Genomic DNA, 17859 nt, shown 5'->3' on the forward strand with positions numbered 1-17859 from the left:
GGTTGAGGACGATCCAACGTCTAGTCAGCACGTCTCGCTGTAGGCAGCACGATTACTTATCTTTATACGCAACTGCAGTACGGTCAGCGGCGACTTGTTACAGGTTATAGTGAGCGAGACTGTCATCCTCACCATCATCAGCCTGACTATACCCACTGCAGGGCGAAGGCCCCTCCCATATTTCTCCACTTAACCCGGTTCTGTGCTAGCTGCATCCACTTGACCCCCGCGAACTTCTTAACCTCATCCGCCCACCTAACTTTCTGCCGCCCCCTGCTACGCTTTCCTTCTCTTGGAATCCAGTTTGTTACCCTAAGCGACCATCGGTTATCCTCTCTTCGCACTACATGTCCTGCCCATGTCCATTTCTTCTTCTTAATTTCTGCTAGAAATTCGGTAACTTGAGTTATTTCTCTGACCCACTCTGCACGCTTCCTATCTCTTAATGTTACCCCTACCATTTTTCGTTCCGTAGCCCATCTGCGTTGTCCTCAACTTAAGTAGAACCCTCTTGGTTAGCCTCCACGTTTCAGCCCCATAGACGAGTACAGGTAAGATGCAACTGTTGTATACTTTCCTCTTTAGCGATACCGGTAAGCTGCTAATCATAATATGCGAGTGCTTGCCAAATGCGCTCCATCCCAATCTTATTGGGATGGAGCGCGACTGTAGTACACATTAATCATCAGACCGAAGTCGGGTACCTGGTTGAGTATGATGCGACGCCTTTCGAGCTCAAGCTGCTGCTGCTCGAACTCATCCAGGGAGAAATCCTCGTCCATGGCGTTGCGGCTGCTGCTGCGGTGATGGGTGGTGGCCAATAGCGCTGCGCGCCAGACGCGGCGCAGCAGGCCCTCTCCTCCGTTGCCGCTGCCGCGGTCTCGATAGGCTCCTCCTCCGGTGGAGTTGCAGAGGAGGGTTGAGGCCGGTCGCCGCCGATGGTGGTGCGGCGGCTGCCTCCGCTGGAAGCGCAGGTGCTCGCGGATCTCCAGGCTCCTGCTACTGCTGCGCAAGCCTCACAGCAGCGACTGCGGTGGACCGCAGGCCGGGGCCATCTACCTCGAACACGCTGTCTGCGCGAGAAAAATGTTCAAAATGAGTCAGGTACACAGTACTGACTTACAAGTCAACAATGCAGCGACAGATATCCCTCAGTGGAGGTCCTCCAGGCAATGACGTCAGTCCTCAACACTGGACCCCATACAAAGGGAGGAACACCAGTCTTTGTCCACGGCTCCCTAAGCTAATCAGGTTTTTTTTCTTTTTTCTAGGGACTGAACACGATCACCAACGCAAAGCCCCTTGTCACCTATTGGCACAAGGTGTGAAACCCTTTTACTGCGATAGCAATACTGCGCCAGGTTTCGGCCCGTCGCATCGTCCCGGGAAGGGCCACGGTTTGACCTTGAACAGCCGCGAAGAAGAAGAGGAAGGTGAAGAAGAAGAGAAAGAGGAATAAGAAGAAGAACGCTCAATCACCGGCAGCTAATTCTTTCGGTCCACATTTGGTTCAGCAGCATTGAACCCTTCTCATTTATATATGGGCTGGTAGCTCACGCTCTCGCGTCATACTCTTAAAGGATGACCTTAGGTGTTCCCAATAATGTAGCACCTTACACTGATAGGGCGTGACAGGGGAATAATATAGCAGGCAAAAGAAGCTTCCGCCGTTGCTATTGCAATTCAACTAGGGTTAACCAGAGTTAAACCACCACTACTTTTTGTGCCTCAGTTACTCGGAGGCTCCTCTCTGTTAGACGCCATTGTTTGGAGGGCTGCCTCTGAGGCGTATTCGCCACAGCATTCTTGACTTGTAACTTACTGTAACATACCATCGTCATCCGTTACGTGATGGCTTTTGTAAGACAAAGGGGTTTATTAATTACCACCGATAATTCCAAGCATGGACCAGCTGCCTACTCATTTTTCCTATACAAATGCCCTGCTATCATCTCCTCACCTCACTGTGTTTCGAATACTTTCGTCTTCCTTTGGTGCACACACCGTTGCCGTAATGGGCAACAACACTGCTTCTCCACTGTGGAATCCCTCTCTCGAGTCAGTTTTCGTGCTGCTATTTTCTGCTAGAATATCTATACTTCGACGTTGATTTTAAAATGCGGTTTGCTTCCTTGGGAGATGAATGATTCAAATTTACGTCAATTATTCTTCCACAGCTTATGCCGCCATTTGCTTAATCGAATTCAGTTTTTCTACGGCTACAAAGCTCACAAATCTTTACCACATGATTTTCACTTAGGTTATTGACATTCCTTCGTGACTATAACTGAGGCCCATTTGCATTGATATTGTGAATATATACTATTCGACATAAATAAAACGCCCCGCTATAACCAAGTCATGGGAACGTGTCTGCGTGTCATAGGGGTGTCGCATCTAATTCGAAATCCAAGTGTCACGGTGGATTATAGTATGCGTGTCATAGGGGTGTCGCATCTAATTCAAAATCCAAGTGTTACGGTGGATTATATTCTCATCTCATCCTCCCACTCAATGAAGCAACCCTAGATGGGAGCTCCTACCGATTCAGCATTTCACGTGGTCTCGTGACGTCACGCAATCCGGCGACCAATCAGTGTCCAACCACGCCACCCGCCAACTGCAACCTGCCAGTACCATGCCTGTGATTTTAACTCACCGAAAACCCGGCGTTGGCGTTTTGAGCAAAACGTCACGATCATGGCGCTGTCAGGCGGTAGCTGACAGCTGACATTGCCGAGCACTGATTCCTAACCTTAGGTTTGGCAGGAGCTGCCAACTCGGGCTCTCTTTTCATGTGGGAGACTGACATCAGAATAACAGAATAAGACTGCCAGGATAATTGCATTCACTTTACCTCTAGGCCACGCAAGCACGTCCATACGGCTTGGTTAAAGCCGGGCCTTATATGTGGTCTACGCTATCACATCATACCCTCCAAGGCAGAGCTTAAATGTCCCCCATAATTTTTTTTTCGCTCAATACGCCATTGCCGACAACGCCCACGCCGCTCTTACTTTTTTTTCTTTTTTGAGAGGAAGCAGGACCTTTATCGTTCTGTCGCGTTAATATGGAAAAAGTTCCACGTTACTTCAGAGGTGACATTTATTGGAGAATTCGAGTCGCAGAGCTCGAACCTCGAGCGGCAGAAAACTGTCCTAGAGTTGAGTACTTTCAATGAAAGCGACCACTTTCGATCATGGTCCCGCGACCAAAACAGTCGCGTGGTCTGCGGGATTCGCCAACGTCAAGAGCAAAAGAAATTTCTGCTAAGAATTCCGGTTCTGAAAGACCAAGCGCATTGGAGATTAAGCATATAACTTGTGGCTAACAAAACGAGCATTAATAAACTTAGGAAAGAACAAGATTAAAGATATAATTTGCGGTTGACAAAACGAGTATTAATAAACGTAGGAAAGAACGAGTTGATAGCTAAGAGCGCTTCTGTATACAGTTAAAACCGAAGCTAACAACTAGGGGCGACAGAAAAAGCCTTCAAGTAGGATAGTTCTCAAACGATCATAATAACCTAACGTGATTAATTTAGTCGAAGACAACAGTTGCTATACTGCGCCACCTCCATTGCGCCCGCATCGCCATACAATTCGAACCCGCTACCTCCGAAACCGCGACCATTTAAGAACGGTTTTGACAAGCGTTTGTACTAGGACCTCCATACTGCAGATTGGCAGATTGGTAGGGTTGTTCTTACACTCTTTGTCCCGTTAGTCAGAACTGAAACTGCACTCGTCAAAAATCAACGAACACGCGTGAACAAGTACGCACCGACACGCGCATACAGGAGAAAGAAAACCAAACAATTTTTCGACAGTTAAGGGAGCTAGCTTTGCGCCGTCGGCACAGACGTAGAACAAAAGCTGCCATTGTAGCGAGGAAATTCCACCGTAAAAGCATTCTTTCAGCACAATGAACGGACCGAGTGCACAGCTGTGTGCCTTTGCAAGTCCTTCACGGGTACACATCCGTCGCTTGCAGACAACCGACGCTATGTTCGCGCGTTTCACGTATACAGCGCACAAAGGGAAACGCCCTGCTATAAGCGTCAGCTACCCCGCCCCCTCTCAACGCCATGTGTGTTCGACCAATGCATTATTGTTTGTTCCCGTCAACGCGGGTTTCTTACCCTTGGCTGCGCTACGCGGCACGAATTAGCGTCAAGCGGTGCTGGTTAAGCGTTGCTCCTGATAAGACGCGCGGCGCCGCAATGTCGTGCTTGACTGATTTTCCTGGCGTGATCGATCGGCGTTAAGAGTCGCACGGGCCGTACAGAAACTAGAGCACGCCCGTTACATGCCCTATGTCATATAGTGGCGCAAAAACCGAGCCTTATAGCGCGATCTATTGTCCGTAATTAGCGCTCCAGATTAAGTTGGCAACGAGCTTATAGCGCCAGGAGCAGTACAGCTTACAGAATTGCTTTGTTTTCGGAAAGACTATCGGCATGAAACAAAAAGCGCTTAGGCGGTGATTGTAGCTCGGCCGCCATTCAAGGTGTTCTTGCCCGCCGCGAGCAATGCTTCGGCTTTCAGATCAACTTAGAGTAGCAGGGCAGTTTAGGTATGTGTGTATACTAGTGGTGAATGCGGAAACGTTGAAGACAGGCAGCAGCGCGGCCTTCCTATAGCTGTACAACCACAACGCGGCCTTGAGCCCTTTGCTAGGTCATTCGGCATGACGTGAGGCTATATACTGTTGCATTTCCTTCCTGCTAATTTGCGCACTCCGATTGTTTGTCAGCCCATTTACTGCGAGAGCGATCGGATTCCGGGCTGGCTCCGGCAGTCTTAATTGCTTGCCTCGAGTGCACAGCGTTTAGAGGGCGTTGGGTCGTTGTTGAGCGTATACGTGTAAAGGTCACGGGTTCGATTCACGGTTGAGGCGGTTCCTTGTTTTTCATAGGTGGAGACCCCTTTTGACGTTATCGACGGTCGCGCTAGCTCGTTGACTTTTGCCAAATGCGGCAAAAAAAAAAAGAGAGAAAAAAACAATATTTAGTTGGACGGGCGTTCGCTACTCGAATATAGGTCCGATCAAAGTCACACTTGTAATATAGCTGCGCGCCTTTGTTTTAGTGCATTATGCTCAGCAAACAACAACAACAAAGAAAGAAAGAAAGGTGGAGATTTGCGGCTTCTTTGCAAATAAAATGAGCATTGCCGAGCTCGAAATGCTCAGGCATGCTGATGTGCTGCAGTTGTGTATCCTGACAAAAGTTACTGATAATCTTTATTCCCAATCGCGCGCACAATGCATCATCAATCAATCAATCAAAATTTGTTAACAGGCTTAAAGAAAAAAGAGGCAGAAATAACCCAATAGCTTTCTTGGGCAAGCAGCTTATGCAATAAAAGATACAGAAAAGGAAATACAGCCAGTATGCTGTTTGCCGCCTATCGCTAATTAAAATTGCTTCACGAGAAACATTTTATCAGTGCAGTTTCCCCCTAGCCTCGTTCATCGCTGAAGAGTATTGCCGCCCCTGTCTGGCGATTACATGTCGTCGAAAGCGTGCCTTTCCCTATACATACTGACGCACGCAGCACACAAAAAATGACTATGATTCCGACGCTGACGTCATACACTGGGCAAGTTTTGCCACTCAGATATTTTCTGCCTCCATGCTTTTTCCTTAGATGAGAAAATACACCACTCGACGTCGCGTGTTCAACGGTCACTGACCCACACTCATCCCACTCGCACGTGAATTCGTATCAAGACTGTCACGAAACCGTTCTTCGTGCAGCATTTGTGAATTTGCCATCTCTTCGCCATCTCTTCTCTTAAGTAAGGCTAAGCTTGAGGCCCCCTGCCCCCGCCCTTAATTATTTTCTTGTTGCTTACTGATGTCGATGCAGCTGTTCTTCGTGCTAGTGAATTTCGTGTCTAAGTTTGTACTGTTGTTGCTGCTGCTGGTGTTGTTATTTTTGCGTCTGTTATCGCACTCTTTATTCTTGCCCAGTCGAAAAAAACTACAGAACTGTGTCGAAAATACGACAAAATATCCTCTAGTTCTGTCGTTACCATCAGATTTTTCTGTAGTTCTGTAGTTTTTCTGTAGTATATTTCTGTTGTCTGTAGTTCTGTCATACTTTTCTGTTGTAACTACAGAAATTTCTGATGTCACTACAGAATGTTCTGTCGTCACAACAGGTTTCCCGTTAAAAACCGCACAGAAATTCTATCGTAACATCAATAAATTTTCTGCAGTTTTTTCCGACCGGGTGGTGTGTGCATTCTAGCAGATGGACGGCATATCACACCACCCCTTTGGCGTGAAACGAGTTCCTGCAGCAAACGACGCACGTACCACATGAGGAAAAGTCTCCGGGACGCGTGAACATCAACACAAGTCGACAGTTTTGTTATGTCAGCATCTGGCTCACGACCACACTTGCAGAGTTCGACTCACGTGCTCTAAAGCGTGGAGGTTAGGTTAGGTTATCGGCGGCAGACGTGGCACGCATGCGGATACTCCTCTGCCAGATAGTATACGTGCCATAAGCTATGTATACGAGCGCCAATGTAGTATACTCTTAGCGGAAAGGAATGGCGGCTCACAGATTGCGCGCTAGCGACGCATACACGTGCGCTGCGCCAGCTCCACAACCTTGCTGGAGCTCCACAGATGCAGAAGCACAGCCCGCTTCGTGCATCCAGCCTTTATCACCGAGCGGCATCGGTACACCGTTCGTGGCCGAGCCGGCTGTTGGGCTACGATCATTAGAAACACGGTCAATACCATACGCGTGCGGCTGCCATATCATGTGTATACGTGACCTTCTTTCGGAACTACATGTGCAAACATTGCACCACGTAAAGGTTCCAAACGTGACTGTGGGTGGTGTATGGTCGCATACAGACCCTTGCACTCGTGCACAGCGAAGAATCAACTGAGGCTGTGGGGCAGTTTAGCGGAATAGATATTTCATGTCACAGGGGATGGATGTGAACATACGAGACAGAGGGAGTGACAGCTAAGAAACTAAAACGAGAACGCGATAGAGCTTTTAACACCGTATTTGGAGACTTATCCGCTACTTGTTACGCTATGGGACGTGTGTTGTCTTTCATCCGTCCCCTCGTGTAGCAAAGCGCATGTCTCCAAATATGATCAACCAACTGGCTCCTGTGTTAGCATTTTTAACACCGCCTTTTCATTCCGCGAATTTTTGTTGATTTTTCTCGCTTAAATTATTTCAAAGCTTAAAACATTACTACTATAACATCAGTACACACCCCCGAACACACGTCCGAAAGTCATGCACACCACAAAGCGTTCACTAAGAGCTCAGTACAGTCGAATGAGTGTTCGTGCCTATGTGTTGTGTCCCGCCTCGCATGTTGAGGCCCTGCAATTGAACACCGATGAAAAAGTTGTGTAGTTAAATAACTTATGTATCTTTTAAGTACCCCCAACCTAATCCCCAACTTCGCTACATTCTGGACTTTCGCTCCATTCGTTATGGTTATTTGAATGCGGGGTGCTTTAAATTTCCGCGCGAGATCATGTACAGTCGTGAGCAAAAGTGGTATACAACACTCAGGCAATGACAGAGCTCGGGAAAACTGCCTAGAAATGCCATCTAGCTACAGCGTAAGGGACAGCGGCACCGACACATGCATGTGCATAAAATGGGGCACCGCCACTATTGTCTCGATCTTAGATAGCTGTTGCCAGACAAAGTTGAGATGCAGTTTTCTCGAGCTCTGCCACTGGCTGAGTGTTGTATACCACTTTTGCTCACGACTGTACTTGTGACGTCCCAACCTTGCCGACCAATCGGGATTTTTCCCGACCGCTGCAGGCATGACGGCACGGCATTTCGGCGGAACGAACTATAAACGGTATCAAGTATTATTCCAAAGATTTTAGCAACGCGTTTGTAACAGAAAAGTGGAGGCAAACAAGAAAAGTGGAATGAGGGAAGAGAGCCTGATCAGACTGATCCACTCGTTCGTCATATGTCACGTAGCGTACGTGGCGGCCTACCACAAGTGGAAGAAGAGCGAGAGAAACAAGATAGATATACTCCTCCGCAGAGCCTACAAGACGGCACTGGGACTGTTCGAAACAATGAGCACCAAACGCCTCCTGCAGCTAGGGGTGCACAACACGCTGGAGGAGATAGCGGAGGACCAACGTGCCGCACAGCTCGAAAGACTGTCTACGACCAAGGCCGGCCGGAAAATCCTGGACAACCTGGGAATTGGATATCAAGGCAAGGATCAGACGCAGCTCCCCGTCCCCGATGAGATCAGGCGCAACATCAGAGTGGACTCGGTACCGAAGAACATGCACCCGGAGTATAACAAAGGGAGGAGAGCAGCGAGAGCCAAGGCGCTGATAGACCAGCACGCGGCCGACACGCACGCACGCTATACGTTGACGCGGCTGAGTACGCCAAGATACACGGGTTCACGACGGTCGTCGTCGACGCGACCGGCACCGTTCGCACGACCGCCAGCACGAGATGCACCAAAGCAGAGCAAGCGGAGGAGGTGGCCATCGCTCTGGCCATCGCCGACCGCGACTGCCACACAGTGCTATGCGACTCGAGGCAGGCGGTGAGAAATCACGCCAAAGGCAGGATAGCGAAAGAAGCTGTGCGCATACTGCAGGCAACCAAGAACGACGATGGCAGCAGACAAGTGAGAATCAAGTGGTTCCCGGCGCACGCGGGCGAGGCGTTAGACCGCAACGCCAACTACAACGAGACGGCACACGCCGAGGCACGCGCGCTAACGGACCGCGCCTCGGTAGACTGGCCGCTGTGGTTCAGCACCAAAGACCGAATGACCGACTACAACGAAATAACCAAGGTGTTCCGCCTAGCTCGCAGAACTCTTCCACCCCCTTGCTCGGGGCTCAGTCGAGAGCAAGCCGTTTTATTCAGACAGCTACAGACGGGCTCACTCCCCAGCCCGTCGCTGATGCATAGAATGTATCCCGAGACGCACCCGACAGACAAATGCAGAGTCTGCAGAACGGAGCCTGCCGGCTTCGCACACATGCTGTGGAATTGTACCCAGTACCAGGAAGAAGCTAAGTCTGGGAGGATCCCGCCGCGACTGGAAGCAGCCGCAGGGAGTGACAATCAAGAGGAGCAACTCTGGGCCGTCCAGCAGGTCATCAAGGCGCTGGCCCGGCAGGGAACCAGCGAGCCGGCCACGGCGAGCGGGGACCCAGGCCGCGCGGCCGGTGCCTAGAGGACGACGTAGGCCCCGTCCGGAGCGCGCGCGCGCGAGCGCGCGTTCTACTGCAGGCCCCGAATAAACGTTTTACCAATCCAATCCAATGCGCCAAATTAATGGCTTAGAGATCACAAGCAGTGATAAAAAAGATCTGAAGTTTCATATAAAGGTCGATGCCCTGGGAAACTGCGCTGTCAGCAATGGACACAAAGAAAAGAGCGGGGGGGGAGTATGTCCGGTTTACGTGTTGTCTCATCTGTTCATCTATTGATGCCATAGGGATTAAAAATGAATGCACAGCACCAGGGTCGACACACGGCAGAAGTCCAGTGGCAGCACTGTGTCTTGTTGCTTTTGAAATTATTATATAGTTACCATTCTGGCTTCAGAGTGAAAGCGAAGGTCGTGTTCCCGCGCACATCTCCAAATTTTTTCAATAAGTAGCAGTAGCCATGAAGTCGTCCCCTCTTTACATTCAGAAACAGGACGCAGTAACCGAGCAACATCTATATATTAAGATCCCGCTACTATTACTGCAACGATGATGAAGCATCGGAGAGTTTTAGCATATAGCTTGATCCATGTTTCGTGATAGTAAAGCGTAGCAGGGGGAGGCAGAAAGTTAGATGAGCGGATGAAGTTAACGAGTTCACAAGGGTCAAGTGGATGTAGCTAGCACAGGACCCGGAAAGTTGGAGTAATATGGAGGACGCCTTCGCGCTGCAGCAGGTATAATCTGGCTGATGATGATGATTTTCCATGGCCCTCATACGAGTAACCACGGAAGCGAAACGTGGATCGCTCTATACCCTAAAGATGGAAACAAAACGAGCATGCCCGTAGACTTCGTAACACCAAGGCACTCAGAAGTACAAAAACTACTTTCTTCAACCCCATTCCAGCACTTGACGTAGTAGCGAATCATTAATTTCGCGCCCCTTATGCATAAACACCCTTCGTAGTACACTGATGACGCCGAACAAACTTAACACATTACCGTCGCGTTTTACATAGCCCCCTCTCGTTACAGGCTCACTTGCTGGGGCACCGAATTGCATGCACACTATTGTGCAGTGGTTCATGCGAAGGTCCCGCATACGGGCGATACGTGACTTCGGAGCCTGCGGGCGCGCGCCAGATCTCTCCCAAACATCGTCGCCGCTTCGAAAATTCGCTCGGGCCTCTCCTCCAATCTCTCTTCTCTCCATGGAGCGAATAGGCGCCGCGAACACGCATGCCCACGCGCCGCCCGACGCCTCGGGGCGGCCGCCAAGCAAGGACGTACAAGTCGCCTTGCGACAAAGACTATACAAGAAAGGCGTGGAGAAGGTGCGCGTTCCGTTATATTCGAACGCGACTCGCGTGCGATATGGGCGCGCAAGAAACGCAGCAACGCTTTCTTTTGCTGCAAAATAAACTGCTGCCGCCAACCCGAGGAGTGGGTTTTTCTTGCCGACGGCAAAACGCTTCACTCTAACGGCAGGTGAGTGCAGTCGCTTGCACTCGTGTGCGGTGCAGCAATCAGCGCGCACGTATATGGCACCACGAACCCCGTCGCATTACCTCCAATATCTCCAGTGCTTTCATCTTTGTTATCTGTACGGAGGTAGTTGTTCTCGCGAGTGCGAACGTAGTTGGGAGGAACATTGTTAAAAGAGGTAGATGTAATTTCCTTTTTTTTTTTTTTTACGAATAAGATGCATTGCTTCTATAGTGTTTATGAGGACCAGGAACTTCCTCACTCTCTTATAGTGGAAAATGCGAGTACCATCTGTATGTGATACCTGTATCCACTATTAAGAAATGTGCTCCTAAGGCGTCACATACGTCACTATGGTGGTAAATGTCACGCGTGTCCCGGTGTGGGTGCCTTGCTGGAATACTTGCACTCATCACCGCGTTCATAGACGGATTCCTAATCCCACTTACACTATGGCTACACGGAATGACAGGCATTGTCACGAACTATGCAGTACAAATTGTTACGTTTTCAAGCGGTGCAGTGGGGCTACGGAGGAATTCGTGGATGTCCTGTACTCCTCGAGCAAGCCTAAGCCAACTCTCACAAACATGAACGCTTGTGTACTGTAGACACAGTAAGGCGGTATTTTACTTATTTTCCCTGTCCTTGCTACAAGTATGCCATAAAAAGGATTACTGTAGGAGATATTATTTCTTGGAGCTACGCATTACACAAGAAAGTCACAACCTACACTAATTACTCGGTAACTATACACAAAGCAAGCCAAAAAGGTTAAGATCTAGATCAGAAGCGCTGATTCACGTTGAAAAACCTGCACGGGTAATTCCAGCAAGTTGATTCTATGCGTTTCAGGAAGCCACTCCAATACCTGGAAGGTTAAGGCGGTTCTGAGTCAGCGCCACTATATAACTTGCATGTTTCTCGATGATTGCATGCATACGTGAAAGTAGTGTCGTGTACACCGTACATACGTTTCCGTGGAACGAGCGATCTGATTTTACGCAAATCCTAGCTGCGTAAAGCCAAACTCTTAGAAGATGGAGAAATAATTCAGCATCAAGATAACGAGAAACCAGTAGCGGCTTTATGCACCAGCCGTAATTTATACCGGTCACACACCAGCGATGTACTATAGTTCCACCAGTCACGACATGCCTCCTCCCCCCCCCCCCCCTTTCCTGTTCTCTACAGGCTGACGCAAGGATGGCGTACAAGTAAGTAATCTATTGATCAAAAGAGTACTAACAGGTCAAGGTGCTCGCGCCAGTCGATCTGCGTTAACTATACACACAACCGGATCCGCGGCAGCCGCAAGTCAGCGGGGAGCACGGAAGACGATCGGGGGCTCCTTTCTTCCGCAAACAGTGCGCGCACACGCGATACCTCCTCAGGCCTCTGGGAGAAAGTACCGCACGGTTCCGTAAGCAACTAGAGAGATCGTGTTCCGGATAAAGGCGTGATGAAGAGACGGCACGCGATCTGCCAATGTGCTGCCGCTGTTGTTCCCGCAGTTCCTTTGCCCAAGAGGTGAGGGCTACGAGCACTAATGGAGGGTGGAATGTTGCAAGTAACAGGGCGTGCGCATCGATGGATGCAGGAGGGAAGGTGGAGAGGGAGTGTAGGGTGCGCCTCAGGGCACCAGCGGCTGGCGGCGGTAACCCCCCCACGCAACCGCGGTGGGTGCATACCACGCGAGAGAACGAATTCGTTTGACCGCGATATGTGGTCACTCTGCGGCGTTCGGGAAAACTGGTGCACCGCTGCGGCGTCACCGCTGCGGCGTTGCCGCGTCCACGCGCGACTGCAGAAAGCGGCCAACGTCTTCGTCCACGGCGGAGACAATTAAAAAAGCGGCGGTTTGCGTGTATTCGTGAGTGTGTGTGGTGACAATCAAGCGTTTAAAAGCAAAATTTTCGAAATAAATCGTTCATATCTAGATCACAATTTACTTATCGATACTCGGAGATTTGGGATGCGGAGTCTCGGACAATGAAGGATAACAACAGATGGCGCTCGTTGTCCTAGCCGATATGGCATTTTTACTTAACGAAGCTCCTACTTCGCTTCCAAGTGTCCACTGTCAGTACGCGCTACCTTGGGTCAGTGGCAAGTGAACATGAGTTAGAAGCTGACATCCTATCCGCGGAGGCTCAGCGATGTTCCAATCGAAAAATCTTCCTAAGTGCGAAATAATTTTAGTTAAATTTGGTAAAAAAAGAAAGTTCATTGTTCTCGCGAAGTTTTAAAAAACTAACTTTTCCGTTTTTTTTCCACCGAAATGCCTGGACGTTACAAATAGTGAGAAAGAAAAACCGGTCAGAAATACGGATTTATGGGCCTACTTAAGAGAACTTCTAATTAAACATAGCATGGAACATAAATGCGGAGACCATACTGCAGTGCAGGTGGATTGTAACAATTTCTTTGTATAATCAAACATCAGCTCTCGCCAAGGAAAGCCGGACAGTGAAAGTAAATCATGAGGTATTTAGACAGCGTACTCCCTGGCCCATGGTACTCCTTGGCGTACCCCTTGGCAGCTGGTACACGCAGAAAATACTGGAACCAGCTGCAGCTCCAAAATGATTATGAAGTAAAGATACTCACCGAAAAAAAAAACGAAGAAAGAAACGACCACTCGGACGTCGTTCTCTACAAATGATAGTTCGCAATCGATTTGAAAACACCGGTCAAATATTTTTTTTTCGTTATTATTATTATGAGGAGCACAATACAGCGCACACTGCAGTGTAATTACGTTTCGGGGCACCGATGTGTACGTTTCTATCCATTCGACAGGCCTCTGTGTGAAGGATGCGGAGGTGAACTAACAATAAATCATGTCTTAATTTCATACACTAAACTAGAGAAGTTAAGGAAAAAATATTTCGCACGTTTTTACACAGAACACATCCCTTTCCATCCCAGCCTGCTGTTGGCAGAAGATGCACTGGTCGAATTTCACAATGTTCTCTGTTTTCTAAAGGATGCAAAGTTCCTGAACAACATTTAATGAAAAAAGTATCAGTCGTTATTCACAAACAAAAACAAACCTTGTTCCTGGCGCATGAGAGCCTGAGTTGCTTATGCGCCAAAAAACCCAATATAATACAATACAATACAATAATCAATACGACAATGTCTACACGGCATTGACGCCAGGTTGTTCGCGTTCATTTAATCTAACGAGCTACGGCTGCTCGAGCTCAGCCTCTCAAATCCTGTATGCGAAGGATAAGTTGTACACGAAATTAATTAGTCTCCGCCGAACACGGTCGCGCCTTAGGAAGCGATTGACGGCCCCTGATCAGCACAAATCATACAATACATCATCGGTGAACTGAAGAAACGCTCATATCACCAGTCTGAATCTTTCACACGCGAGTACATATAACAAGAAGGAAGATGGAGAGAAAGGAATAAAGAAAGGTTAGAAAAAGGGAAAGAAAGGGCAACAAAAAGAAAAACTAAGGAGACGAAAAACTACCTGACACTCAGGTGATCTGATTCAATGAACTGTATAAGTAGAATACGTTTGTTTTTAAGTTGTTGCTTTTTTTTGTTGTTGTTGTTGTTTTTACATTTGACGCATCTCTATTAAGCCACGCCCATTTATCTGAAAGCTGCGCCAATGAGCCTCGCTTTACTTCTCCTGGTTGCCATGGCTCGCTGATTTTATGCTTTACTTTGCTGCATTTTCAATGTGCTTTACTCTGGATATGTTTATGGTTCGCTAATATGGTTTCTTTATGCTTCTATATTTTTCTTAACCATTGATCCCTTACTTTTCCCGTAGGGTTGGATCACCTGATTACGCGCGTCAATCAGTAGGAATCGGTGCTCGCTTGGGGCGCCTCCGAAATATACATTTTCCCTGCCGCCTATCTTCGAAGGTAGTTCTCTCCATCGACCTGCTTTTAGGCGCCAGAGGCTTGACTCCGGTGATCACGCAGAGATGCACGCTGCCATTATTACTATTATTTTTTTTTTGCATAATTGCACTTATAATGTATGCTTACTCCGTGAAAAATACAAACACCCCACCTCGCATCTTCCGGAAGCTGAGCTGCCTTCTCTTCTAAAGGAGGCAGAAATCTGCCTACGGTCGCTCTCCCACACTACACACACAGGAAGTACAAAAGAAACAATAAAAACATTGAAATGAAACGAAACGAGAAAGCAAGAGAAAAAATAAGCAAAGAATAAATACCGCTGTTGATTAGAACGTGCAGTTATTGTCAAAACTAACCGGACTACCGTGTTTGTTAGCCGTTAGCGGGGCACTGTATGGAACCCATAGGCTATGAGTAGGAGAACTTTTTTTTTTTTTTTTTTTTTTTAGGGGCGCAGTCAGGGCTTCGCTCTAGGACTGAGAAGCCAACCTCCTTCCCTGGTTAAAAGAAAGAAAGAAAGAAAGAAAGAAAGAAAGAAAGAAGAAAGAAAGAAAGAAAGAAAGAAAGAAAGAAAGAAAGAAAGAAAGAAAGAAAGAAAGAAAGAAAGAAAGAAAGAAAGAAAGAAAGAAAGAAAGAAAGAAAGAAAGAAACCATGGCAGGGTTAAAAATACATATACGAAGAGCTCAACAAAATGCTGTGGCCCGCCTCCGGCCTGATCAATTTTACCCCATCTCATCTTTCTTTTCAGGCTCGAAGCGAGGCCGAATTCGTGTACATGAACATAAAACTCATCTCAGATCCGTCACGCGTTATATGGATCACATACCTCAATTACCAGGCGTATCGATAGGCGTGCGGCTCGGACCGCATTATCGCGCCTGTACGCCGACTTCGTAATGTGTACATAATGGCTAGCGCACCAACTCCGCCACCGGGACCTTCAAAACCGACCGAACGCGTGCCGACGGGCGCACTAGGTACGAGACGGCCCCGGCACGAAGCCAGAGGCGCGGCTCACTGCGCCGCTAACACGTCCCCTCAATTTGAGTCCGGAAGCCGGACGCCGCGGAATGAGTTCTGACAGCGAGGCGACATTCGCACCGCGGCCAGCTAGAGTTGGACAACGGAATTCCCTAATTGCCCGTGAGATTCCACTGTCGTTCGCTGCGCCGTTTTTCTAGCGTGATTCCGGCGCGCACGCGAGACCGGGGCACCATTCGGCTGTGCATCGCACTCTTAGGCGCGGCCTTCACATCGCTTAAGAAATGTTGCAACAGCGGACACGAGAACAGGCAGCGCCTGAATGCACCCTCCGTTCGCTCATACTAGCCTATATACACCAGCCGCGGCAGAAGTCGGCTACTCCTGCCGTGTTTCGATGGAGGCGGAACGGAGAGGCGTCCGTGTGCTGTGCCATGTCAGTGCGCGTTAAAGATCCCCAGGTGGTAGAAATTACTACGAAGCCCTCCACTAAGGCACCTCTTTCAGCGTGTCAGTCTTTATCTCTTTCCCTCCGACCTTCCTCTCTTTCCTTGTGGCGTGGTACACACCGTGGCACCGCGACGTACGCCTCCTTTCTCTTTGTCGTTCACAAAGATGGCATCCAGGTGGTTTAGCGAATCTCCTATAGGTCAGCCTCGCTAGCTTTCCTTCGAGCCTCTCTTTTTGGACTAATCCAGCCCTATAGTCCAACACTGTTGCAGTGAAAAGCGATGGTTGAGCGCCACGGCATCATTTTGACCTGCTTACCGTTCGTCTCTTTCGCAATACGACCAGGAAGAGTCCAATTTAAATAAGAGAGGGAACTAAACAGCTGATACACACGCGTGCCTAGCCTCGCTATGCCAAATGCGAACCACCACATGTCGGAAGACAACACATGCAGCTTTAAAGTGCATTCGGTCATCAACATGACGGAACTTATGGCGCTATCGGTTGCTGGATCGTTCTTTACGAACCAAATTGCATTTTAAAGAAGAAAAAAATTCGGACGGTTTAGCTTGGTGCGAATCACTAATCATCATCATCATCATCCGCCTGACTATACCCACTGCAGGGCGAAGGCCTCTACCATATTTCTCCAATTAACCCGGTTCTGTGCTAGCTGCATACACTTGACCCCTGCGAACTTCTTAATCTCATCCGCCCACCTAACTTTCTGCCGCCCCCTGCTACGCTAATCACCGTGCGCTAATATGGTTAGCCCTAGTTCTTCGTGGTTTGTCTCGGCTTACCTTGCCTTTGCTTGATTTTAAACTGGCTTACCTTGGTTGACTTGTCATATGATACATGTTGCCCAAATAGGTATAAAGCAGCAACTCATATATAAAGACCCGCTTTGAGCAAGCCTTGCGAACATGTCTGCGTGGCCTGGGAGTAGCCTGTCTGACTCCGGATACAAAGGTCTCGGTCGGTTCGAATCTCAAAAATGCTGCCCGAGTTAGCAGCTCCCAAAAATTCGACCATGTCACGTGGTCTCGTGACGTCACGCGACAGCCAGTCAATCAGTGTCCGGCCATGTCAGCTGTCAACCAGAGGGATGCTACTGAGGAGGACCCGCCGAGAGACAAGGTGAGTGGAAAGCCTTATAGTGATGCGCTATAAAATATAACCTAAGCTACTGAGTGTGTTGATTTGGTTTGCAGGGGTTTAGCATCCCGAAGCGGCTCGGGCTATGAGGGACGCCGTATAGTGGAGGACTCCGGATAATTTCGGCCACCTGGGGTTACTTAACTTACACATACGTCGTACAGTATACAGGCGTATTGTGTTTCGCCTTCATCCCGGCGCGGCCGGCGGGACCGGGGGATCAAACCCGAGTAGCCCGAACCAGTAGTCCAGCGACCTAGCCCCTAAGCCATCGCGACGGGTACATGGTTACGTTCAGCTAGAACGCAGTCCAAATCAGAATTAAGCCCCCCTTATTCACTCACTGTCATTCCGTTCACTTATAACACTTATGTCGAAACAAAGAGGTACGCAAGTACAACGTCATTTTATGTCGGGCCTCGAAAATTGAAAAGGACTTAGCGTAGAAGCGAAAGAACCTTTAATTAGTATACAACTGAGTAATAAAAAAAATCATTTAATCACATGCACTTGACAAAACACAAACCACTGCTTGCGGCCAATTATTGCTGAGCAACACACTGAAATACGATATGCCAGCACGACGCCTTATACATTATATGCCATCTCTATAATCCGATAATAGCGAACACTGTCTCTGGACCCCAGAAAAGCAAAAGCGCGCCGAATATCGTCCACAG

At 48.6% G+C, this 17859-nt stretch overlaps 1 protein-coding gene across 1 annotated transcript in view; it reads right to left on the minus strand.

Annotated features, from left to right (window-relative positions):
* LOC146182216 (uncharacterized) overlaps positions 1–17859 on the minus strand; it is a 278675-nt gene that overhangs the window by 229213 nt on the left and 31603 nt on the right. Inside the window, exon 2 of the mRNA XM_084577259.1 lies at positions 705–1073. Within this exon, the coding sequence (XP_084433385.1) occupies positions 705–782 (78 nt within the window). The 5' untranslated portion in view covers positions 783–1073. The remainder of the gene's footprint in view (positions 1–704; positions 1074–17859) is intronic.

This window comes from Amblyomma maculatum, chromosome 8 (assembly GCF_055883805.1).
Source record: "Amblyomma maculatum isolate TAMU_Amacu chromosome 8, ASM5588380v1, whole genome shotgun sequence".
Taxonomy (NCBI): Eukaryota; Metazoa; Arthropoda; class Arachnida; order Ixodida; family Ixodidae; genus Amblyomma; species Amblyomma maculatum.